The 27300-nt window shown below is 34.7% G+C and overlaps 3 protein-coding genes across 12 annotated transcripts in view; 2 read left to right on the top strand and 1 right to left on the bottom strand.

The window, feature by feature from the left end:
- Nucleotides 1–17680, bottom strand: si:ch73-27e22.2. Of its 9 annotated transcripts, none has more exons than XM_087303400.1 (14): nucleotides 17622–17680; nucleotides 17263–17415; nucleotides 15694–16029; nucleotides 13441–13557; nucleotides 12937–12987; nucleotides 12147–12194; nucleotides 10286–10387; nucleotides 9862–10176; nucleotides 7048–7091; nucleotides 6621–6935; nucleotides 4566–4874; nucleotides 3588–3890; nucleotides 2740–3045; nucleotides 1–2531 (listed from the first exon to the last, which is right to left on the bottom strand). In XM_087303400.1, the coding sequence occupies exons 9-14, from the start codon at nucleotides 7073–7075 to the stop codon at nucleotides 2209–2211; spliced, it is 1584 nt and encodes a 527-aa protein (XP_087159526.1). In that variant the 5' UTR covers nucleotides 7076–7091; nucleotides 9862–10176; nucleotides 10286–10387; nucleotides 12147–12194; nucleotides 12937–12987; nucleotides 13441–13557; nucleotides 15694–16029; nucleotides 17263–17415; nucleotides 17622–17680; the 3' UTR covers nucleotides 1–2208. The 9 variants fall into 9 exon arrangements, with proteins under 9 accessions (XP_087159526.1, XP_087159527.1, XP_087159529.1 ...); XM_087303401.1 differs by having other exon boundaries at nucleotides 17554–17680; XM_087303403.1 differs by lacking the exon at nucleotides 10286–10387.
- LOC147838393 (uncharacterized) overlaps nucleotides 7430–27300 on the top strand; it is a 27646-nt gene continuing 7775 nt past the window's right edge. Inside the window, exon 1 of the mRNA XM_087303634.1 lies at nucleotides 7430–7448. The gene's annotated coding sequence lies outside the window, so the exon portion shown is untranslated. The remainder of the gene's footprint in view (nucleotides 7449–27300) is intronic.
- Nucleotides 17774–27103, top strand: si:ch73-27e22.7. 2 transcript variants are annotated; one of them, NM_001386849.2, is given in 4 exon segments: nucleotides 17800–17832; nucleotides 21772–21820; nucleotides 21950–22264; nucleotides 24321–24668. In NM_001386849.2, coding segments are annotated over 3 exon segments (513 nt in total). In that variant the 5' UTR covers nucleotides 17800–17832; nucleotides 21772–21774; the 3' UTR covers nucleotides 24473–24668.

Consider the following 27300-nt stretch of genomic DNA (forward strand, 5'->3'; position numbering starts at 1 on the left):
AAAAAGGCTTTTGTTATTTAGATTTTTTTTTTGTTGCAGTTTTTCTAGTCCAAATATATATAAAAAAATAATAATAATCTAAGAAATTTTTTTTTCCAGTGTATCATTTCTAAAGCTTTCAAAGCGTTTATGTCTGTTTAACCAAAGACTAAAGAATACACAAGACATGTCACGTATACTTTTGAATGGGGAATAGTCAATATGGCAAATGAAGCCCCGCCTTCTAGTACAGGAGAAAATCAGCGATCCCTATACAATGACAATTCTCCCGGGAGAGGGTCTCGAACCAGCCGTGAATTTGATGTTTCTCCATTCTCCGTTTCAAAAATGGCCGCCGAGTGAAATTACTTTGGTTTAACTCATAAATTACTCAGGATTTCTCAAATTGCGGTATCTGTATAATTACTGATTCATTCAGTGCGTTTCTGGTGTTATCTGGAAGAACAGATTAAAAAAAAAGAAAAGATCTTCGTCCATTCCGCAGTACATTTTCATTATCACTTCTAACATCTGATAGAGACAATAGAGACTATATTGTAAATTTCTTCCCATAAATATATTTTGCTTGTAATATGTAATATGTAATATGTTTGTAATATGTGTTGCTAAGAACTTAATTTTAAAGATGATTTTTCTCAGTATTTCATATTCCAGATTAATTTCAAATACTTGAATCTCTGCCAAAGAAATTCTAACAAACATCAATGCAATGTTTATTCAGCTTTCAGATGATTCATAAATCTCTTTTTATAGACGTTTAATGACTGCTTTTGCAGTCCAGGGTCTATATTTATCAAGCGTCTGTAAATTTCTCATAATAACAGTGCTAAAAATTTCCTTAAGACTAAAAAGATTCTTGACTCAAAGCTGCACTTAAAAATGATCTATCATGCATCTTTTTACGGTCAGTGGCTTGATTTGTGTTTTTCTTTGTGATTAACCCCCCATTGTTATTCTTGGCTTTTGTTTTACAAGTGTGTTTGTGCACTAATTCTATTTTTTTCGTGAGAGGACATGCCTGCTTGCTGTTGGGGACTAACTGGGAGAGTTTAAAAAGACAGCAATAAGGAGAAGAAGAGATACAGCTTTAGTGGACCAGCCAGCATTATTTTGTTTTTATTTGTTTTTGTTTTTATATTTTCTTTTGGAATTTTATTTTATTGTTTGATATTCCTTTATTTGTTATCTTTGGGTAAGAAAGTAATGTTATTGTGTTGGGTAAGAATAAATATCGGTTCAAATTGTTCATGATGTTTACTCAATTCTTTTACATTACTTTCTCTCTCTTTTAAACGAGCCATATTAAAGAGAGGTCGTAACAGCATCTCAGATGTACTTTCAGTGAAGTGTAGGAGTAAATCGCAAGCGTCAGTTTTAAAAGTGATTCACGGCATATTTCTATGCCACAAATGGGATTTTGAATGACGACATAGACAAGGCCCAGCTAAAAAATCCAGCTTAAACCAGCCTAGGATGGTTGACCAGCCTGGTTTTAGAGGGATTTTGGCAATTTCCAGCCATTTTCAGCCTGGTTTTAGCTGGTCGGGCTGGAAAATGACCAGCTAAAACCAACTAAAAACTAACATAATAGGGAGGTTTACGCTGGATTTTTCAGCAGGGGGACCAATGACTGAGTAGATTTCTACATTTAAAAATAGAAATATCTAAAATAGCCAAATATAAATGGTTTAAAACAAATTAAATGTTATTTATCTGGTGCACTAAAGCAACATGGACAACTAGCACAAAGGTGCACTTTTGTATTTAGGCTTCCAGCAAATAGTTGGAAAGAGCTTTTAGTAATTGTGGTCACATGATCAAGTGGGGACGCATTAAAAAAAAGATCTGTTTCACAAGGTTTTAAATTTTTTTTTTTTTTCAAAGTGTAAGGTTATCCCGGTACACCACTTTTGTCAAAGGTCACAGCGAAGCACTATTCAGTAAACAAGATCACTAAAAAAGAATGTTGAAAAAATGTAATTACACGCCGAGAAATCCTAAAATTTACTTTCAAACTTAGGATTTTAAGAAGCTTGATAAGTATGGGGCCAGGATCACAAATGTAGAGCGAACTTCCAGACCTTATTAAGATGCAGACTGTCATTTTACAGCCTTAGTTGAGCATATATGTTCGAAAAATTAGATTTTAGCATTTTTAAAAACCTAATAATAGCTTTGGGTATAAGTTTAATGTTACTCAGATTTTAGTCACCCAACAGAAACATTAACATTGACATCCAGGCAAATGTGCTTCCCGTATCCATTCCAGAGGTTCAGCTGATAAACTCCAGAGTCGCTGCTTCTGGTATTTTTCACGGTCAGAGATGCGCTTTGATGGTGCAGCTCCAGCCTGCCTCTGAATCTCTCATCATCTCTGTATGAAGTCTTATTGACGTCTCCGTTCTTTCCAGATGCTAGCATCACATCTTCAAATGTCCACTGCAGTTGGTCATCTTGCTCTACATTAAAATTAGTGATCAAAATTAAGCTTTCTCCCGCCATCACACATACGGTGTTAGGATCAGATTCACCTAGAGAACAAACAGAGAAAGTTGTTTAGCCTGAGATAAAACTAAAATCAGTCTCTCTAGGCTCTTTTCTGATTTTTGCAGCCTAAAATGACTGATTTTGCTGATTTTCAGCAACATTAGCGGCATTATTTTATTTTATTTGCTGTAAAAAAATATAACATCAACATTTTTTAATTATATTTAATAATGTAGAAACTGAAAGACTCACCAAACACAAAAACTCTGAATTTCCTGTAAAAGGTCCTACTGCTACTGATGATGTGTAGTTTATAAACTCCAGAGTGTTCACTAGTGATGTTTCTGATGGTCAGAGATCCAGTCCTCTTGTCCAGCAGCAGTTTGTTTCTGAATCTCTCGTCGGCTTTAGTAAATGTGCTCTCTTTGGTTTCTACATTCATTTGAACTATGAGGTTGTCTTCATCTCCAAACATCCACAGGATCAGATCATCTCTTTGTAATTCATCTTGAAAATTCAGAGTGATGTAATTTCCCTGCTTTTCTAATATCATACTCGCTGAGAAAACATAAAAGAAAGAGTTGAAATTAGATCAAGCCACAATGTGAAACTAAATGTTGACGGTAAAAGACTGGAGGAAATAATACTGAACCACTGTGATGACAGACTTTGGTTAAAGTATTTTGGTATGACCAAAACTACATTTCAGATCATTTACAACAGGGGTGTCAAACTCAATTCCTGGAGGGCTGAAGCCCTGCACAGTTTAGTTCCAACCCTGCTCTAACACACTTACCTGTAGGTTTCAAACAAGCCTGAATGACTTAATTAGTTTGATCAGGTGTGTTTAATTAGGGTTGGAACTAAACTGTGCAGAGCTGCGGCCCTTTTGGAACTGAGTTTGACACCTGTGATTTACAATGTGGTTGGTCTGCTGGTTTGTCCATTATTGTGGTCCCATCATGCCATTTATCTTATCACATGATGTGTTAAAACAAAATCACATACATATTTGATGCATATGCTGTGTGCACGCATGTTTCCTTCATCTCTGGATGAATTCTGAACATAAAGGAGTTTGAGCTAAATCACAGACTCACCTCTGACAAAAACGAAGTACCGTTTGTCCGATGACTCTTTGTTGCTGTTGATCTTTAGTGTATAAAATCCAGTGTGTTCGGGTCTGGTGTTCTTGATGGTCAGAGATCCAGTCTTGTCATCCACCATCAGTCTGCCTTTGAATCTCCCATCAGCTGTATCATATGCAAGGATCTCCCTGCCTCCTTCCATGATTTCAACTATGCCTTCTTCTCCACACAGCCACTGTATCTGCTCTTTTTTACCAATTTGAGCATCAACCTTTAGAGTGACAGCATCTCCCTCCGTCACTGACACTTTGTTGACTGTGTCAGAAAAAAGAAAATGAGATCCTTTATCACTTTAGGGAAAAACTAATCCAAGTGAATTAATAATGCAATGAAGCCTATTAAAATTCAGTTAAAATGGCCATATAAAAGCAAAAGCAGGTTTTAAAAAAGCTAAATTAAATTAATACATGTCATATGATATTTCTAAGTGCTTTCTCAATGAAAATAATGCAAAACAAAGCCAGAAGGGAACATTTGTGTGGCACTGATGCCCCATTCACACCGGGGCATCAGCGTCAACGCTTCCCATTCACTTTGAATGGGTGACGTCAGGCGTTGCCGAAATGCATTGTGGACTCGTCAGCGCCGCTTCAGGGGCATTGGTCGCTTCAGAAGTTGGGACTAGCTCAACATTTCAAGCGCCGACGGAAACGTCAGCCAATCAGATCGCTGTATGCAAATACACCAGCTAGACAGTGGTCTATTGCTGACTGAATTTCATTGGCTGACGCTGCTATGACGCTCGCTTTAGCCCCAACTTTAGACACGCTTTGACGCTCGTAAAAAAACACACACATTACCTTTTCATTATTAACAAAAATACCACAAAACATTATGTCAGTTGATATTACTACACACATATTGTAACTGTGATATAATAATAGATTACATGCATACATTTCAAAGCATCAACATCACAGAAATACTCACAGTTTACCAGCACTCTGAAGCTCTTGTTTGTGGTTGCCCTGCTGCGGTTGCTGATCTGTAGTTTGTACAGTCCTCTGTGATTGTCTTTGATGTTTGTGATGGTCAAAGATCCAGTCTTCTTGTCGAGTTTCAGCCTGTCTTTAAATCTCGCATCAGGACCGTCGAACGTCTCGCTGGTCTTTTTTATCTTAGCTATCTGTGTCTGACTATTATCATCTCCAAACATCCACAGGATCAAATCATTTTTCTGTACTGCAGTTTCAGTCTCTAAAGTGACAATGCCTCCCTCCATGACTGATATTACATTCTCTTCATTTGTGGCAGAAACGCATAGAAAAGGAGAAATACAAAAGACAAATTTCATTTAGTTGCGAGCTTATGGTAGGTAAATTATGTATGTAGTAAATATTTAATGGCTATAAAAATTGTAGTACCATTGAAGCATATATAAAAACTCTTTAAAGACTGATTTCAGGATTCCACTTTACCCTTAACATTAGCACTGTGATTACACAAAAAAAATAACAATTAAGCAGATCTTAAGAGTTTACAGATGTAATTGTTAAAAGTGTTCAGTTTAACCTTCATAGATTTATCAATAAATTACTTCAAAACAATATGAAATATTAATTAATGCAATAATGATAGTGATAAAAGGTGGATGTTTTCTGTAAAGTTTGATATTTTTAGCCTTCTACTTAAAAGTATGTGGTTATAAGAGTAATGTTATGTACAATGATGTAAAAATGCACTTCTTCATTTGCTTTGTATAAGGCTGAGGTTATCCAACAGCAATAGGCAAATAGGCATGCTATTTTAATTTTCCCCCAAAGATTTTTTGTGCTGAACAATTATTACTAACATTATTAACATTACCTTTAGTTTAAAAAAAAAAAAAAATATATATATATATATATATATATAAATCAAACTTACACAACCTGCACTCTGAAAGAAAAGTTGATACAAAAATGGGGTGGTTCCCCCTAAGGGGGTCAAAAAAACATTTATTAATAATGTTTTTTTAGATACAAACGCGTACTATTTTAAGGTACCGACCAAGCTTTACGATTTGTGTATGATAATGGACATGCACAATATTCGACTGTTTTTTAATCGTTTGATTTTTAAAGAAATAATAATTTATGCAGTCATGCACATGTTTTGACAGCAAATATGACAGTAATTTGATGCTTTGTAGAAGTTGCAGAGACTTCAAAATGCTTTTTTGAGCTCATTTAAATTTATTGAATAAGAAACTTAAATATGCCTAGGGTACTATAATCAAGAAAATCTATAAAGTAAAATAGCTAAATACTCTTGACACATGAAAGTGTAAAGCCTGCAACTCAAAACATTTGTGGAAAGTTATTGGGTATCATATTCAACAAACCGTTTTGATTGTCAAAACTATTGGCACAGCAGCATAATGACATCATCTGTTTAATATTCAATTATCCATCTGAGCAAAATTACATACAATTCTTAATAAACAATTTGTTAGACACCCAACAACTTTACACATTTGTCATGGGTTGCAGGCTTTACACTTTCTTATGTCTATATAAATGTATAGTTTTACTTTTAGAGTGGATTTTGTTATAGGATATATATTTTTTTTCTCCTGTTTTAATCCTGTGGCGTAAACATAGGTTTTTGTACCTTTATTTCAGAGTGCACCATAACAGTTTTTTTACTTCTGTTTTTTTTGTGATATATTCTGTTATTTACTGCAAATGAATACAGTATATATAACCTGTAGGTTACTATTGTAGGAAAATATCAGCAGTTGGTATATAATGTACATACAGCATCACCTTTGCTTGAAATGGCACGATCTAATTTTGTTAATATGAAATAAGCTGCTGCTCCTGAGCAGGTTTTAACTACCAGAACTCTTGCCAAGACAACAACTCTGATAAATTTTGAATGAAAATATCCTGGATCATGTCAAATCATTAATTACTAAATCCAGCTAAATGAATAATCCACATAAGAAGAACAGACCCCTGATCTTTACTTACATTAGATCGTTTAAACACTTAAGATACTCACGTTTTAGAGTAAGAATGAATGTTTGGTATGAGGTCCCTGTGCTGCTGATGATCTTTAATTTATAGGATCCAACATGTTCGCTTGCTGTGTTTGCTATTGTTACTGATCCAGTCGTACTGATCGAGTCCAGCATCAGTCTGTCTCTGAATCTCCAATCAACACCATCACATGAGGAGCACTCTCTGGTATTGACTTCAGCAAGAACAGTCTCTTGCGGTCCAAATGTCCACAGTATCTGATCGTCTCTCTGAATCACAGCATCAGGCTTTAGAGTGACAGGATGTCCCTCCTGTCCAGACACCATCTTCACTTCATCTGTCAAAGCAGCACATAAACACAGTGAAATGTGGATATTATAAAATGAATCTAAATTTATTATTTGATTAATTGTTAATGAACTAAAACCAATACCACTACATGAACTGACTTGTTAGTAGAGATGCAGACACTCCCATTCTACTGCTTTACTGCCTTCACATGAAAACAAAAAATGCAGTGCTGTTAATGTCAGGGAAAACTCTGGCTTGCAGTATGTTATTGCAAAAATAATAATGTAATCCATGGTAACAAAAACAGAAGGAATCACAAGAGCAAAGAATAAAACTGGCCATGATGGAAACAGTTTCTTATTTGACAATAATAAATCTGATTTTACACTTTCAGCACCATTAGCTAATCACCCAGCTAATCTCTGAAATGTTGACAGGATCAGAATTAAATGATTTTAAAGTTGCCGTTTATACTATACCAGTAAAGATCAAATGACAAAGGGAGTTCTGAGAGAACTGATCTAAACCGACCAGTCATGTGCAAAAGAAGGGAGAAACTGTTCCAACCAAGACTCTAAGGGCTCTATTTTAATGGTCCATGCGCAGAGTGCAAAATGCAGGGCGCAAAAGCTTTCAGTGCGTGTCAGAACGTGTTTTTGCTAATTTAAGGATGGGAAAATCTGCTTTGCGCCGTGGCGCATGGTCTAAAAGGGTTGAGTTTATTTTCTTAATGAGTTATAGTTGTGTTTTGAGAATAAACCAATTAGAGTCTCATCTCCCATTCCCTTTAAAACCTAGCTGCGTCGCGCCAAGAGCGCATTCGCTATTTACAGGACGCAAAGTAAGTCTAAGTGGAAAAAATGAGCATTTCACTAGCAAACAGTTAACAGTTAACAGTCTTTTAACAGAAAACTGTTAAACAGAGCATCTACTGCGTGAGAATGAGAGATAATGGATCTACTTTCACTTTCGCTCTTGGATAGGGAAACCTTTACGCACAGACATCAATTAGTCTATAAATAATTAATTTTGTTTGTTAAGCGCAAATATTGGTTTCAAAACCATTTCTAAATTCAGTTCTAATTTCCAGCAAACAAATAAATGAACAATAATAAGAAATGGTGCTCAAAAACCTGAGTTATATAAGATATAATAAGAATATATATAGGATATAAATATAAAGGATTAAAATATTACAAGACATTATTTTCTAGCCTACATACATATAAAAAACACTGCCTTCATGTCTTCTTCATCTCGGGAGGCTTTTTCAGTTCATTCATAACAATTTGCTTTTGTATAATATTATTATTATTAGCAGTATTATTTATTATATCCATATGTATATTTGTTTTATTAAAAACAAGCTTAGATTTGACACCTGCAGGTTTTAGACTATATGGGGCACAGCATGTGTTTTAGGATATAACTCAGGTTTTTGAGCACCATTTCTTATTATTGTTCATTTATTCGTTTGCTGGAAATTAGAACTGAATTTAGAAATAGTTTTGAAACAAATCTTAACAAACAAAATTAATTATTTATAGGCTAACTGATGTCTGTGCATAAAGGTTTCCCTATCCACGAGAGCGAAAGTGAAAGTGGATCATTTATCTCTCATTCTTGCGCGGTAGATGCTCCGTTTAACTGTTTTCTGTTAAAAAAACTGTTAACTGTTAACTGTTAACTGGCGCGACGCAAGGCTCTTAAAGGAAACGGGAGATGAGAATCTGATTGGTTTATTCTCAAAACACACCTATAACTCATTAAGAAAATAAACTCAACCCTTTTAGATCATGTGCCACGGCACAAAGCAGATTTTCCCGTCCTTAAATGAGCAAAAATGTGTTCTGACATGCCTGAAAGCGTTTGCGCCCTGCGTTTTGCACATGGACCGTCAAAATAGAGCCCATAATGTCATCACTAGCACAGGTTTGTGAGCTCTGCAGCGAGCGTTTTCAATTTATTAATATGAAATTTGAGTGTAATGGAATGCGAGACTACCAATCTTTGTTTACATGGATGTGCCCAGGCACCAAGACAGTTGATCCAGTGGTCGATCAGTAACATAAAAAGTGCAGCACACTGCTCTTTATTAATGTCAACAAAAGGCAGTGGAGTGCATCTCACATGCGAGTCTCTTGGTATTGCAAGCAGCATATTCATTAATGTATTCACAAGATTAACATTATATCAGACATGCTGTAAAAGGCATTTTTTACAGTCACCAGACGTTTCTGACAGACAGCCTAGAGACATTTCTCAAACCTCTTAATTTGTAATATGGTGCTGAAAAATCTTTGTTTAAAGGGGTACTGTATATGGCCCTTACCCTTACACCTCTAAGCAATACACTGAAAATATGTCTGCAAAACATTTATTTTTGTTGAATTTAAACATTAGTTAACTTGATTAGTTTCTTTAAATCCAGCCCAAATAAATCGTTTACAACCACTTAATGTAAAATAATAATAATAATAATAATAATAATAATAATAATAATAATAATAATAATAATAATAATTATTATTATTATTATTATTATAAATAAATAAATACATAAATAAATAAATAAATAAATAAATAATTTAGATTAAGAATAAATAATCTTTTTTTTTTTTTCCAGTGTAGAGAATCAGGACACCACAGGACACAAGGGGTAAGAGGAAGGGCTAATTGGAATCACATTGGAAATAATCACAGTATATTTTGTTTTAAGGCACATGGCTGTTTGTTGTCCCACCTTCATGTGTACATACTCATGAGCTTAAGATCAAATTTTGAGTTAACAGAGAAAGTTGATCATCAGGGTCATGGTAGAAACAAACCTAATTACTCTGGTTTGGTTTAGTAAACTTCAAAGTAATCATATCCTAAGTTTGTTTAACCCCCTACATGGAACAGTCATCTAATCTCCATTTCTGAGTTTTTATCATTGACCATTATTAAATTTAAAGATTTGAGATACTTACATGTAAAAGTTAGTCTGAATGTTTGGCATGAGGTCCCAGTGCTGCTGATGATCTTGAGGTAATAGTCTCCAGCATGTTTGCTTGCTGTGTTTGTTATTGTTACTGATCCAGTTGTAGAGTCCAGCCTCAGCCTGTCAGTGAATCTCCCATCAGCACCATCACCTATGTAGATCTCTCTGGTATTTCCATTTACTTTAGCTATAAGAGTCTCTTGCGGTCCAAACATCCACAGTATCCGATCGTCTCTCTGAATTACAGCATCAGGCCTTAGAGTGACAGATCCTCCGTCCTTCACCGACACGATCTTCTCTTCATCTGCCACAGAAGCAAATAAACATGGTCAAATTTAGATAGTATGAATTAATCTAATTTATTATTGGATTAAATGTTACAAACAAATGTCAATAACACCACATAAACTGACTTGTTAGTAGAGATGCAGACACTCCCATTCTCCTGCTTTACTGCTTTCACATGAAAACCAAATGTGCAGATGCCAGGGCAAACTCTGCCTTGAAGTATGTTACTGCAATAATAATAATGTATTCCAGTGTAACAAAAACTCAAGGAATCACAAGGTCAAACAAGAAAACTTGCAAAAACTATAAGCACAATGAACAGCCAAAGCAGAAAAACAAACCAAATACAACAAAGAAAACTAGGCATGCACCAAAATTTAAGGTCACAAACCCAACGTTCTGGATCCACTTTGTCCAAAACCACTTTGCAATAAAGTAATTATTATAATAAACAATATAAAGTAATATTGTAAGAGTTTTTGAACTTATATAGATAATTAAAAATTTTGATACTGATTTAGCACACATACAAAAAACAAATATATCTCATATCGCAGCACTTTTTGCGTCCAGTGTGAAAGCTGTTTTATATGGACATATTAAATATGGATATATTATTCTGCGATCACACTTGAGTTTATGGGTGCAAAACTCTGTAGTACGACGCTGCGAAAAGGGGCGGGAATAAACAAGGTTATTAGACATTTGAAAAAGCTAGCGATATTCATATTTTTTAATTTCTGTGTTTTATGTAATGTAATTAGTATTTATATAGCGCATTTATTGTGTATGGCCGTACACCCAAACCGCTTCACAATCATGAAGGGGGTTTCTCCTCACCACCACCAGTGTGCAGCATCCACTTGGATGATACGACGGCTGGCACAGGACAACGGCGCCAGTGCGCTCACCACACACTAGCTATTGGTGGAGTGGAGAGACAGTGATAGAGCCAATTCGGTGGAAGGGGATGATTAAGAGGCCATGATCGTAAGGGCCGATAGAGGGACTTTGGCCAGGACACCGGGGTTACACCCCTGCTCTTTCACGAGAAGTGCCATGGGATTTTTAATGACCACAGAGAGTAAGGACCTCGGTTTAACGTCTCATCCGAAAGACGGCGCCCACTGACAGTGTAGTGTCCCCTTCACTTTTACAGGGGCATTAGGACTCACACAGACCACAGGTTGACCGCCCCCTGCTGGCCTCACTAACACCACTTCCAACAGCAACCTAGTGTTCCCTAGTGGTCTCCCATCCAGGTACTGACCAGGCTCAGCCCTGCTTAGCTTCAGTGAGTAACCGGTCTTGGGCTTCAGGGTGACATGAAAAATTTTATGTTTTGATCCACGATTGCTCTCACGCACTCAAGTAATGCAATTTCGCAATTTTGCAACGCAGCAAACTGTGAAACTTTTCGCATGAGCCTGCATTTCCGGTATGACGCATTTGCAGAGAAAAGTGCAATGTGACCCCAGCTTTAAAAAGCAAAAACTAATAAGCAAACAGGGAACAGCTGGAGATGATCACTGTAATGGGTGCAGTGGTATATGGGAAATGCAGTCCAGGAACACACAACTAGAATGCCCTCTAGTGGCCATACAGGATAAGACCAGTGGTGACTTTGACAGTTAATAAGATGATTAAAACTACATACAGTAGCACAAACAAAACAGATGCAGGTCAAACTGATGAAATATACACAAACTAATCGAATTTGTTAATATCATGCAGCTCAACACTGGACAATCACAGACTTTAACATAGCTTTTAACAGAGCTGGTATTAAAGTATTTTATATACTGACTGTGAAATCTTGAATGTTAAACCCCACTGTAGGACAAAGAGGCTGCATATTTTACATAGCATATTTTAATATTTTCATTGTTGCTCTTATAGTTGTGTAAATTGCTTCCTTGTCCTCATTTGTAAGTCGCTTTGGATAAAAGCGTCTGCTAAATGACTAAATGTAATTGTAATACTTACACATCAGACTTTGCTGTTCAGAGGTCTCTGCTTGATACATCTCTGATTCTTTGCAGCACATAGAAACAGAAGTATTACAAACATTTGGAAAAAAAACTTCTAAAAACTCATCAGACAGTCCCCATTTTGAACACAGTATAGCTTTGGACAAAATAAAGAGATTGCTTGATCAATTTATGGAGTTTCTGGATTCTGGATACAGAATTTATAATCTAGTATGACATTTTTTATTGTTTTATTGTAACCAACAAATCAAATCGCAGTTCTTCTGAATTTTGAAAGGTTTTTGAAATATTTCTTTATTTGTCATTTTTTGGCCATTTTTTTTTGTGCCAACACAAATCAATTAAGCTAACTGAATTGTTTTTACAAACTTAAGTTTGATTGATCATAAAACAATCAAGTTGTCAACAAACAAAACAAGAATTGCATTGATTCCGCTCATTTTAAATAAGTAGTTTAAACAAGCAGAAAAATGTTTTGTTTTGAGTGAATATTTTATCTTCTGAAAACTTACGAAATCAGTATTTGGTGGAATAACCTTGATTTTCAAACAACAAACAAAACAATAAATTTACGTTTTCTAAAAAGCAAAACAGTTCAATGACATAATGAAAAAAAATAACAAATTATATTTGAAATTCAGAATAAAGCAAAAGGTTAACCCTTAACTCAAACCCCACATCTAAAAATCCAGTAATATTAGATTAACTGGAATGTTTATGCGATCTCTTTTTTTTTTACAGCTGTAAATGTGAAAAATATATCCTAATCTAATCAATGCTTGTACCTGGTCTTGTGTTAAAGAAGCCAAACAGCGGATTATCATCAGAGAGAAAACCTGAAAAGGCAAAAAAGTAGAATTTTGTTCTAAAGTAAAACTATTGTGCTAAATATTATTTATTATTTTATTTAAAATTATTTAAACAATCAAATCTGAAATTCAAGTGCAAATCACAAGGATTAAGGTTTTCATTTTAGAATTTAGATTTTTGCTTGCTTTAAAACGTAAATGTAAAAAAACAAAATCTATTCTCCTGTAAGAAACCACTGAATATCACATCTATGACTAAACAGATACCAAATATAGAAATGTTACCACAGGATTTAAAAAAAAGAAAAACTTTTTCAGGATTAGAAAATATTTAATTTATAAAGTATTGAGCAAAATATAGGGGATTTAAATATAAATCTCAACATCATAACTATTATCTATACATGGAAACATTTACATTAAAATTGTCCTGTACAGCATCATTCATTTATCTCCTGTTGTCTTCACTGTAATACTTACGTCTTTGTATGTCAGGTAATTTGTGGCGATGGTAAAAAGCAAAAGCAGCTGCTCCTACAACCACCAGCAGAACTAAAACAGATATTCCTGCCACATCACCTGGAGATAAACCTGGAACTGATCAAGAAAAACAGTCAAGAATAAACAGCATGAAAATCAGCAGCATTATATAGTGGTGATCTGGTTGATCTTTATATTAATGAGCATTGACAAATTACATATAAACTGTACATCAGCTCCAGTCCAAACACATCAATGTATCTGCCTTCTTAGGAATGATATATTGCATTTGTGTATATATATATATATATATATATATATATATATATATATATATATATATATATATATATATATAGAGAGAGAGAGAGAGAGAGAGAGAGAGAGAGAGAGAGAGAGAGAGAGAGAGAGAGAGAGAGAGAGAGAGAGAGAATTGAATTGAAGTCAGAATTATTCTGCCCTCTTTGAATTTTTGTTTCTTCTTCAAATATTTCCCAAATGATGTTTAACAGAGCAAAGAAATGTTCACAGTATTATTTTTTCTTCTGCTGAACAGCAGTTTTTAATTTTTTAAACACTGTTTTAGGTCAAAATTATTAGCCCTTTAAGCTAATTATATATTTTTCGAAAAACTACAAAACAAACCATTGTTATACAATAACTTGCCTAATTCCCCTAACTACCCTAATGCGTTTCCCAAACAACTACGTAACTTGCGGCTGAACTATCATAGTACGATGCATCGTTTGGGAAAAGAACTATGTGGTGACCAGTGTTTCCCAAAACGAATAGTTTCTCTGTCGCAGATACATCGATTGAACCACATTAGTTACAATGTAAAACGCCCATGATAGTGCTCTAAACTGGGTGAAGTAACTACTTCTTTAGAGAAGAACCCATAACTTCTTTGCGCAAATTATATTGTTTTACACGATCACACATTTAAAATAAAATCCAATATTAAATTTGGTAAAAACATGCACTCGCTTTCCATATTAATTGAAATATATGAAAATGGCACATAGGGTTTGCTTTATTAATATTATTGAGAAGTTGAACATTACATATTCTATTCTAAAACATATCACTTACAAAACCTAACAGGTATTGTAATATCAAATAAATCTTATAAATAAATAATGAGGCTATTTATTATAAAATGAATAAATGTAATAATTATTAGAAATGAAAAAATCATACTTTAATAACGATATTAATGATGATTGATGATGATGATTATGATTATTATTATTAAGTAAGATATTTGTTTTTTGTTTGAAAAGTCAACTTATACATTTTAACCCACTGCAGAAAGTTTTAACCAGCAGGCCCATGTCATATATAGTACAGCTATTTAATAGATAACCTACTATTATGTTTTCACAAGCTTTGGAGACGTAACATAAATTCCGCTTTTAAATATTAGGTCACCTATAGCTTTAGCTTGATTCTGTGTTCAAAATGACATCAATGTTTTCAAAGAGCACTGCGAGGGCAGCACAATTGAAAACATAAAGATTGCTAAAACTGAACTTTACACAACAAATTACACCTAAGGGAGATGACCTTAAAGCTTTTTTTTATTTTTAATAATTCCAACTTTGAATGCTCTAAATGAATAGGGCATAGGGGGGATAAGTGGGAATAGAACACAGCCAGGAACTATGTTTCAAACTACAGCTCCAGAGCTGTAGTTGCGAGTGCTCGAGTTTGCGATGCATTTGTAATGACGAAATTTGCGACCTTAGTTGGCTAACGATGGTTTTGGGAAACGGATCCCTGCCTAGTTAATTCAATTAACCTAGTTAAGCCTTTAAAATGTCACTTCAAGCTGTGTAGAAGTGTCTTGAAAAATATCTAGTCAAGTATTGTTTATCATGGCACCTCTCATCATGGCAAAGATAAAATAAATCAGTTAGTAGAGATGAGTTATTAAAACTATTATGTTTAGAAATTTGTTGAAGAAATCATCTCTTTGTTAAACAGAAATTGGGGAAAAAATGAATAGGGGGGCTAATAAATCAGAAGGGCTAATAATTCTGACTTCAACTGTATATGCAGTACATATAAACAAACAAGCTTTAGCCTTTATAATATGGCAGACAGTGCATGTATAAAAGCCCACAAAACAGCCTCTAATAGGGGCCTTGGTTTATAGATTCATCTCTGGAAGACACACAGTATAAGTTAAATTGACTAGTTGGAGTCCTATTTAATTTACAAAACAAAAAATGTAAATAAATATATTCTCACCATTGACAGTAACATTGAAGAAGAAATATGAATTCAAATTATTCCAGTTGATCTCTGCTTTATAAAGTCCAGCATCTGAGGTTTTAATCTTCATAATGGTCAGAGATCCGGTCTGATTGTCCAGCTTCAGTCTGTCTCTGAATATCTCAGTGTCATTGGGGGGATAGGTGATTCCATTTCCACTGATTTTAGCGATTGGTAAATTTCGATTTTTTAAAAACCTCCATAACAATCGTCTGATTTCCTTTATATCAGTAGTGTTATAGTTCAGTGGAAGAGTCACAGTCTCTCCCTCCATCACTGACATAGACACATTCCTTTCAGCACTAAACACACCTGCAGAACACACAAGAAACAGCGATTGAAGCACTGCTAGGAATTTGATTGCTTCTTCATTTCATTTCAGCTTCCACAAGTAAAAAAGCGAGTGCATCAGCAACTGTGAAAACCCCACTGATGGGTGGAGATGATCCTGATAGAGAGAACATTCAAAATGAGACAAGTGGATTTTAATCAGACATGTCTTGTGCATTGAATGCATTTAGAATGTGTGCATGTAGCTTGTTTGAAAAAGCAAAAACAGTTGCCAAAATCACAATCGCTATATTCGTTCATAAAATTGCAAATATGATTATTTTGTTCATATTGCACAGCCCTGATAGCAAGTAAACAATCCAAGCCAAGACAATTTCGCTACATTTTCTTAAACATTTGCAAATTATATGTATTATCAGACAATTTCATATATATATATATATATATATATATATATATATATATATATATATATATATATATATATATATAATTATCTGATAATCCATGTAATTTACAAATATTTGAGAAATGTAGTGAAACATGGCCTACTTTTTGGCAACTTTAATGAATTAAAAAATTTTTTTATTATTATTATTATAATTTTTTTTTCAGCACATACTTTTCAGCACGTACGTCAGAGTTACAGAAACATTACAATAATGTCACAAATAAGAAGATTGTTTTATTTGCTTTATTAAGCTTTAAGCGTTATTTATTGATATTAGTCAATTTTCCCAACCATACATTTGCCATAACAATAAAAGTGTTTGAAAAACATCTATAAATAATGACGCAATATTTTAAATTAATTATGAGCATAGCAGAATTCAATAGATGTAAAATCATATCTTAAATTATTACGTTTAATTGATGTAAATACATTGTTTACGTTAGTAAATTATTACATTTTAATTGATGTGAAGGGGAGTAAAAACAGTAATACTGGTGACACAAATGAATCACCAGTGAGAAATGATCTTCAGTGGTTTTACCCATTTGAAAAGTAACACCAGTGACAATTTTCACGAAAAATGCATTTAAAAAAATGTCTGCTCCAAGGTATCTAACCACATGTTGACAATCATGATATACTCATTAAATTAACTAACATAATCCATTTGTTGTATTTTATATTCCATTTTACTTTATAAAGGAGCTCACACCAACTAAAAGCTTTATGAAAACATGCGATGCTGATAACTCAAAGCGAAACCGAAAGAAGCCCTAAATGAACATAAATCACACACTTACCGTATGCTGGTAGTAGAAACAGAATGATCTTTAAAACGGTCTTCATATTGTTGCCGATTCCAGCTAAATTTGATTTTTAAAAAGTTTTTTTTTTTTTTTTTTAATTATGTGTTTTTCCTGAGCCACATATAGCACGCTCTGAAAGCAACAAACCTGGAGATTTGAAAAAAAGACTTAATAAATTAACTTTAAGACAAAATATAAGAAATGAGCTAAATTATAAACCTGAGTTCATTGCAACCTCTTACAGTCTATAACTGCAACGCACAAATTTGTCCCTCCCGGACTAACCGTTCAAAAAAGTTAGCGTCTCGAGTCAGTATCCACAAGTTATTAAAGTTTGTCACTTTCAGACGTACCTGACAGCCAATGCGACTCAGAAAAAAGCTAGTATCCCACAAAATATGTTAATCTAAGTAAGACATGCCCCGTTTTCTTTCGGGCTGGTGTGGGTGGAGCATGCGCAGAAAAACAAGCACACAAATTGACGCAACAGCTGAGATTTATTTTCAGGGATGACTGGACGTGACTGGAGTCACTGGACAAATCGGAAAAGTTGGGGGTTTCCAAGTAAGTGCATTCGTTTCTATCCCCGCTTTCGTTTACATTTATGGGGGAAAATAAATACAGAAAAAATTAATGTCTTAGAAAAGCAATAATAAAATTAGGCATTACAGAGGGACTGATATTAACAAGATCTCCTTTGATTAGCTTTGTTTAACATGAGAGGTAGAAAAAAATGAGACCATCGATCAGTCAAGTGACAAAAAACTTTGTGAAAGAATTATCATTACCTACAGTAAATAATACAAATTAGGCTAAAGCATATGGGCATAAATAGGAGTGAAATTATAAATCATGTACAAACAAACAAACAAACAAACACACACACACACACACACACACACACACACACACACACACACACACACACACACACACACACACACACACACACACACACACACACATAATGTTAAACAAAAGAAAAGTACAATTATTCACTAAGGCATTTTTGGTGAATGTATATATATATATATATATATATATATATATATATATATATATATATATATATATATATATATATGTATATATATATATATATATATATATATATATATATATATATATATATATATATATATATATATGGTTTGAGCTGATAGAAAGACAACAGTAACTTAAACTCACTTCACTTCTTACTGGCGTATGCAAAAGAGCATCTCTGAACACACATGTTGAACCTTGAGACGGATAAGCCACAGCAGCAGAAAACCCCACCGGGTGCCACTCCTGTCAGCTAAGAATAGGAAACTGAGGCTACAGGCCCGTAACCATCCTGGTAAAAGGAGTGGTTCTTTTTTTTCTCAAAAACTGGACCTTTTTGCAGTTATTTGTCTCATTTTCTCATTTTAATTTTGAGACTTAAATACTGCAATTTAATGACATTTTAAGCACTGTTTTTAGCTGGCTTAGTTTGTCAGATGGCCATAATAACCACACTTTTTGATATACCAAAAATATTTCCTAAAGATTAAGAATAAAAAAAAAAAAAAAAAAAATATATATATATATATATATATATATATATATATATATATATATATATATATATATATATATATATATATATACAAATGCAAAATTTACATTTATTTGTCAAATGAAACTTCAATTAGGTGTCGTGGTGGTGCAGTTGGTAGCACATCATTCTCCAGTCTTCTATTGGCCACACCCATACACACATCCTCTTTTTCTACGAATTCTCTGCACACCATTAAAATTCTAAGCTTTTCTCAACCTCACATATTCTGTGTTCAGTTTTAACACATTTCCGCTGACAGGAAGTTTTGCTGCAAAGCTTAAGTTTTAGACAATCAGGCCTGTGCATCTCTATCAGCTTCATGTACTTCTGCAAAAATGCTTCATTATATGCAAAGCTTATCACATTCATACAGAAGTTCAGTTAATATATGTCCTTTAAGCAAGACAAATACAATTGTTTCATGAAAAAGAAAATGAGACTTTCCTTTGTAATTCCGTTTTCACAACACTATCTGTTGTATTGAGTGTGAACAAAAGTAGTAAAATGTCCAAATGCAGCTTTTTTTAAGCAAAGAATGGTCATAAAGGCTATGGATAATAGGCGTAGACAGAAAAAAAAAAAAAACGTATTGGTTACTGTCATAACCCTTGTTACCTGAAGGAGGTAATGAAGACATTTTGTTGAAAACATTATGAGGAAACGCCAGATGACTAATCACTCTGTAGAGTAAGAAAACAGGCCCTTTTTCAGGGAACGAGGGTTATGACAGCAACCGAGACGCTCACTTTCACTTCTGGAACTCCAGCATTATGTTGAAAACATTATAGGGAAATGCATGGGAAGTGCCACAGTAGCTGAATCTGTTACACATTTGGTGAGAAGCTTGCCAAGCAAATAGAGTGAACGCACGTCACCAAAGGAGCAACATTCCAATGTCTCCTGGCCCTTAAATAACCAGAATCTGACAATACTAGAATTATCAAGGGGGCTTGAAAATGCTGAACCTAGTAATGTGCTAAGATTAAAAAAAATTTTTTTTCTGTATAGGACAGCAGCATGTTGGAAAGTGTCCCAGTCTTGAAGTGGGAGGGCGCTGCGGAGGCCACTGTCTACTCGAATGGGGCTGAGGTTTTTGGGATGTGTTATCGTGTTCAGTGGCAGATGTGATCTGTAGAGTGCCCTCTAGTGTGTCTGGTGGGCACTCAACTTAGTGATCATGGCACTGCGTAGTTATTAATAAATCTTTTGTAGCCAGTTGACTTGAGAAGCAGATAGAAGTTGTCAATGATGACGGGGTTTGAGTCCAGTGGAGATAAATAAATTTAATAAAATTGGTTGGGTTAAGGGAAGGAGGAAGCTGGGTCAGTCAATTGGTCAGTCAAACTGTCAGTCGACAGCAGCCTCTAGTGGGTTTACACAAGAACAGTAGGCGCGAATGGCACTCGTCAGACAATTTTGAGATCTCAAAAAGCATACACAGCAGCCTCTTGTGGATTCGGGAAAACAAAAACTGCAAAAAAATGTACCTTTTGGGCTACGTTTTCAGAATGGTATCTTTACTTCCTCCTACACTCAACTCCCCATAGAAAACTCACCCAGTCAGCTGTATAATTACTACAGATATGGTTAGATGATGACTACGGCTGTTTTCTGTTGACTGCATTCAAGGTGAGAAGTCTGACACACAAAAAAAACAACAACAGGTCAGCCAGACTTCCGCTTGAACCAAGAAAATGGGACTTTAAATGTGTATTGGTTTGTGCTGCTGTCTTCACTGCAGATGAAGTTGGTTTGTATTTGTCAGCATTTGTCAAGTAAAGATTTCAGATGTTTACAGGGGTGCTGAACATTCTTTAAGACAATTTTTGTTTGTATTACTTTTTTGTGTCCTGAAGAATAAGCGATTAATAAAACTGGGTGTTTTACTGTGGTTGTTTACAGTGCACAGCTGATTCACAAATACATTATTTACATCCTACTGCTCAGTTATCTGACCTTTTTTCTATATAAGGGTGTCTTGATATTATTTTAGGTCTATTTAATATTCAAATGAAATGAAATCGAATAAGAAAGTTGTTTGTTACTTTTATTAATCAAACAAAATGATTAAAAATATATTTTTAAGATCTACAGTATCTGTGCAGTGCAGAGATGGACCCAAGGGTTGTTAGAAATTGGATTAAAAGTATTTACCCTGTACTTACAATTGCAAAAATATCACTAAGAAGAATGTAATGTAGTTTTGGGGTCTGCACGTTCTCAGAAGATAACATTAACCTAAATTATATTTTGTATGTGTTTTTTTAAAGGGGGTAAAACAAGGTGAAGTTCTAAAAGAGATCAAGCCTCAGCAAATATCAGAATAGTTAACTCAAAAGTAACAATGCAATAACATAAAAGGTAACTAAGTAGCACACCTACTTACTTTTTTGGGGAGTAACTCAATATTGACTATAACTCAATAAATCCCCAACACTCCTGATTAGCTATTTTCCTGAAAAATCATCCTACCTAGTTATAATAAGGTATTTTGCACTGTATAATCATGCTATATCTTTATGTTTATCACACTAACTATTTCACACTAACAGGACAATATAATGAAATCAGAATCTTCGGAATCATCACAAACACAAAAGCAGAAGCGCACTGTATATTTTATAAGGCATAGGATGAACTGATAGGTACAGCTATAAATTTGTGCTATGGTAGAAAATTCTAACTGAGTAGGACAAATTGACATAACACTAGTAAGGAAATATGCAGAAACACTAAGACTAAATAAGACAAGGTGGGAAGGCCTAAAGACTTTGACAGGAGGTGCTTAGGGTTTTTTTACACCTCACTTTCATATCTATTTCAGCCAGGGCCCATTTCTGTTTGCCACAACTGATCTCTCGCTTCACAACTGAAATCTTCCATTTTTTTTTTTTACATTTGTTCTGCTGTTCAAACTGAAGAAAATGATTCGTTTGATTGTCTACAGTTTGACCCTATTGCACCTGTTTGGTAAGTTATACATTTGTACAGTAGTGTTGAAATCGGTGAAGTTCTTTAAAAATGTCAACTTCAGGCAAGTGTGTATTAGTTACATTTTCTTAAAGATATTATCAAACTATCATTATTTTTATTCTCCAGGTGAGTCTGGTGCTGTTGTAGTGCAGCCAGTGTCAGTGGTGGATGGAGATTCGATCACTTTAGAAATACAAAGAAACAGGGACATCGAGTGGAAGTTTGGACCTCAGAACATTCTCATAGCTGAGATCAGCAGTGGTCCGTATAAAATCACATTGCACGAAGACGCTCTTGATGGGAGTTTCAGAGGTAGATTGAAGCTGGATCAGACTGGATCTCTGACCATCAACAACATCAGAACAACAGACTCTGGAGATTATAATGTAATCGACACCAACGAAGAAATGCTACTCAACACATTCAAGCTGACTGTCCAAGGTAAGAACACCCTGTCTAAAGTATATATTTACATTTAATTACTGTAAATCAGGGTTCGAATAAGTCTAAATGACTCAAACCCACTAAGGGCATGTTTACACATCCTCCAAAGTGAAAACTATATGACAGCGCTGTTCCAAACTGTAGTGCTTAAAACTGGCCACTTTAAAAGGCCATTTAAATTGATACAACTGATGGACACTTCAGGCCATGATCCATTGAGCAGTGCATGGTGATGTCACTTGAAACAGTCTTAAAGTCCATTATCGGTCGAACAAACTCTTCAATTCAAAAGGGCTCATCTCTATCCTCTGATCCCTTCAGATTGATCTTGGGGAGGAATTAGGGCATAAGGATAAGTACTTCCAAATCAAACTTAGTGCAATCACACCGGTGTGATTAAGACGTTTAGAGTGCACATCATTAATTTCTCAATTCAAATCTGACGACATGCCCTGAGACATAGACATAGATGCACGATGCTAGTCAGAAATTACAATTTATCAGTGTTTACAAACAAATAACATTCATTTTAGGTTTCATACATTTAAATACAAATAACTAATAATGAATCTACATGTAAGGTTTCTAAAATACACACTGATGTCTATGGAGATGGCAGTAATAATACTTTTTAAATACAACTACTGTAGATGATGTGCTTTATTCACCAAATATAGAAAGTTTAGAAAAAAATCTAAACACACCAGTTCAAAAGGGCCCTATACTCTGATCCTTTCAGAGGGATCTTGGGGAGGGATTAGGGCATAGGGATGAGTACTTCTGAATGGAACCCAGTGCATTCACACTGGTGTGATTTGGGATGTTTAGAGCGCATATCATCAATTTCTTAATTCAAATCTGACGACATGCACTGAGACATAGACACAGATGCACGATGCAAGTCAGAAATTGCAATTAATCAGTGTTTACAAACAAATTTTCATTCATTCATTCAACAACATTCATTTTAGGTTTCATAAATTTTTTAATACAAATAACTCCTAGCGAAACATAACATCTAAGGTTTCTAAAATACGCACTAATGTCTATGGAGATGGCAATAACAATACTTTTTAAATATAACAAGATGATGTGCTTTAGTCACATAATATACAAAGTTTAGAAAAAAATTTCTGAACACATCAGTTCAAAAGAGCCATATGCTGTGATCCATTCGGAGGGATCTTGGGGAGGGATTAGGTCATAGGGATACTTTTCAATGGAACTCAGTGTAATCACACCGGTGTGATTATGACGTTTGAAGCGCACATCATCAATTTCTCAATTTAAATCTGACGACATGCACTGAGACATAGACACAGATGCACATAGACACATATACACGATTCTAGTCAGAAATTGCAATTTACCAGTATTTACAAACAAATAAGATTCATTTTAGGTTTCATACATTAAATACAAATAACTACTGGCGAAACATAACATCTAAGGTTTCTAAAATACACACTATTGTCTGGAGATGGCAATAATAATACTTTTTTTAAATATAACTAGATGATGTGCTTTATTCACATAAGATATAAACTGTTTATATTACTTGAATATTTACCCACATTACTCTCTCAGTCAAACAGCAACTTTTAAAGTTTAGAAGAAAATGATGGGCTAACATAACGTAAATCCAACAGCTCTGATTGCTTCAGCAGTGTAGAACAAACATGGCCAGTCTTGTTACTCAGTTACTTAAAATTTAAAATTAAACCTCTAGCCATCTACACAAATAAACTTCACTCAGCTTTCCCTTCATTTAAATCTTCTTAGTCTAACTATACTCTTAATGTATATACTATATTCAGGGGAAAAATGTGTTCTTTTGAGCAGAGAAATTGCTTTACACCTGCTTCTTGTTTTCAGTGGTCATTGTAGCTTCTGTTGGTAACTCTCATCAAAGTTGATCAGGCCAGAGGGCGGACTCTTTATTAAAATCTAATTTATTGTGTAATTTTTCTAGTTAGTTGTAGTAAATTCTATATTAAAAAAAAAATATTTAAACATTTTAACACTGCTAACAGTTTGACACTTCATCCCTCAGAAGATGGCCTTCCTAGCGGCGCTGTGATCCTTTTGGCTCTCACTGCTGTGGTGGGCCTGGCCGCGGTGGCTATACTGATTTATGAGTTCAGATCCAGAAGTCTTCAAAAGAAGAGGAATGTGCAAAAACAAGCAGACAACAGCCCTAATTAACAGTAGATGTTCTTGAATGATTGCATCCATTAGGGTAAATGTCATATAGCGAACTCATTCACAGATGCATTCACCTTAGTTTGCAGCAACAGATTTTTTTTTGATACCACTTGAGATAACCCTAACCACTTGAGGTAAAAGACTAACCAAATAACCAATGTTGAAGTGCAGTATATATTAAAACTTTTTGATAGAAACCAGTTTGTTTCATACTAATATTTTACAATTATTTTATTTTGTTATGAGTTTTTAAGTGTGTAGCTTAACCAAAAAAAATTTTTTTTTAAAAAAAACATCATGCATTTGAAACCATTCATCACTGACTTACTTATCTTTACTGATCATAATCTATGAATCAAGCCAAACGAACAACAACAAAAATATCTCACTTTTTTGTCATTATTTTCTGACAAAAAAATTATTTATTTTGAAATTTTGGCAAAAACTGCTTTGTGAAAAAGTCCTAGGCATTTTGTCCAATCAGGACCAAACTAGTGCTGAAATATTTGGTGCATTCCAAATTATATAGTTCACCCTATGAAGGGCACTTCAAAGTGAAAACAAAAATAACTTCCATATTGAAGTGTCGTTCCAAACCGAATTGCCTCAACATGGCCACTTTGAAGGGCCCTTCTGAATGAAAGATTTTGAAGGGTACTACTGATGGACACTTCAGGCATCCAGGATCCTTTGAAGTTTTATTTATTTCTATTTGTATAACAATGAACATACTGGGGTTGGACAATAAAACTGAAACACTCGTCAGTTTAGAGCTACAGGTTTAATGGCTACATTTGAGCAGCCCAGTGATCAATTTTCATTGAATGCACATTCCATCAGTAAGAGCAGTGTGAAGGTTTAATTTGCAGAGTAACAGCACAGTTTTGTTTAAACTATTGCAATGCATACAACATGTGGGTGACACATCAGAGTTTAAAATAAGACATACTGTTGACGCATGCCTTCTTGGTTCATCTGTGACCAAGGCAGCAAGTCTTTGTGATTATCAAGAGCCACAGTATCCAGGTTAATGTCACCATACCACCAAGAAGGATGAACCACATCTACCAGGAGTAATTGCGGACGCAAGTGAAAGCTGTTTGAAAGAGTTCTCTGGGTGTTAACCCCGATTGTATCCAAAAAACTTACTTCAGAATTAAATGTGCACCTCAACTCTCTGTTTTCACCAAAACTGTTCACCCGGAGATCCACAGGGTCAATAAACCTTTGGTCACTCATGCCAGTGCCAAACGTCAGTTTCAGTGCTGCCAGCAGTGAAAATCTTAGGCAGTGGACAATGTGAAACATGCATTGTTCTCTGATGGGACCACCTTTACTGTGTTTCTCACATCCATTAGAGTCACGCTGTGGAGAAAAAAGCAGCGTACCACCCAGACTGTTGCATGCGCAGGACGTACTCACACTATGTACGGTTGCTTTGAACCGGGTATGCTTGTTGATAACCATTGTTAATCCATATGAAACAGTCCCTTAAAAGTCACTTCACGTCTCGTCTTCAGTTTCAGGTTCAGGTGCACTTTACACTCACGATACAAGCGTACCGCGCCTGAGCCCTTGTGAACCCTGCTCTGGCACACTTCTTCCAACCGGGCCAGGACTGGCCAAATGAGCCGTGCCTGAGCCCGATTCAGAGCACCCACACTTCTCGGGCCTGGGCACAGTTCGGATAGCATAGTGTGAGTACACCCTCAGTATCATAGCATATCATAGCAGGATTTGTATCTATCATTTCAAAGACGGATTGATGCTGTATTGGCTGTAAAAGGAGGCCCTACATCATACTTATGAATTATTGTGTTCTAAAACTAGGCGTTTCAGTTTCATTGTCCAACCCCAGTACAACAGCAAAAACAGAAAAAAGTGAACTCAAGTAAAATAAAAGAAAACATAAAGACATGACAAATCCATTTTCAAATTTAGGTGCAAATAGAACCAAATTACTCAAAAAAAAAAATTAAAAGCTTCAAAATAATGAATTTTTTCTGTTTTATTATTTAGTGTTTTAATGTATAAAGGTTGGAATTCATTTTCAATCCTAAAATTAGTAAAAAGCAGTGACAACCACTTTAGGTTTTCTTTTCCTTTATATGCTTTCTTAGTCAATTTTTGATCTCAGAAATAAAGGTAAAGGAGCTGTCACTGGGGCATACCTTTTTAAAAGATACATATTTGTACCCAAATAGTCCACAAAAGGTGCATATTAGTACCCAAATGTAACTAAAAATTACCTTTGAGATACCATTATGGACCCTTCAGGTATAAATGTGTACCATTATTTCTGAGAGCGTACAGTTTGTGTGGTGATGTTGTAGTGTAAACAGATTTTTAAATGTCTGTTTTAAAAAATTAACTCTACCATTTTAATGTATTTTTATTTTATCTCAGACAAGACGTATGTGATTAATTCAATGTCTTACTCACATTAAGAGCACATGCAAATTATTAATTTATTATTACTAATTACTAATAATTTACTACATATCTCTCTCTCTCTTTCTCTCTCTCTCTCTCTTTTGCTGTGATGGTGACATCCAAGATATCTTTTATGCAATTGCATAGGCATTACATTGTTATTTGCTATATTATTAAATAAAATTGCTTACATTTTAACTCTTGTGCCTCATTCTTTACTTTGGGGGTTTTGCAAACACAATAGCTCTGCTTTAGGTTCATTTTACAACTTTAGACTGTCAGTCAGCACATAACAGCTTTGCAAGTTTCCATGTGTTAATTGAGAATAAAAGATGCACAATAACAGATATTTTTAAAAATAAAACAACTTTACTATTGGCTCTGGAAACATTTCT

The sequence above is a fragment of the Danio rerio genome, chromosome 22, assembly GCF_052040795.2.
Source record: "Danio rerio strain M-AB ecotype USA chromosome 22, GRCz13ab, whole genome shotgun sequence".
In the NCBI taxonomy this organism is placed as follows: Eukaryota; Metazoa; Chordata; class Actinopteri; order Cypriniformes; family Danionidae; genus Danio; species Danio rerio.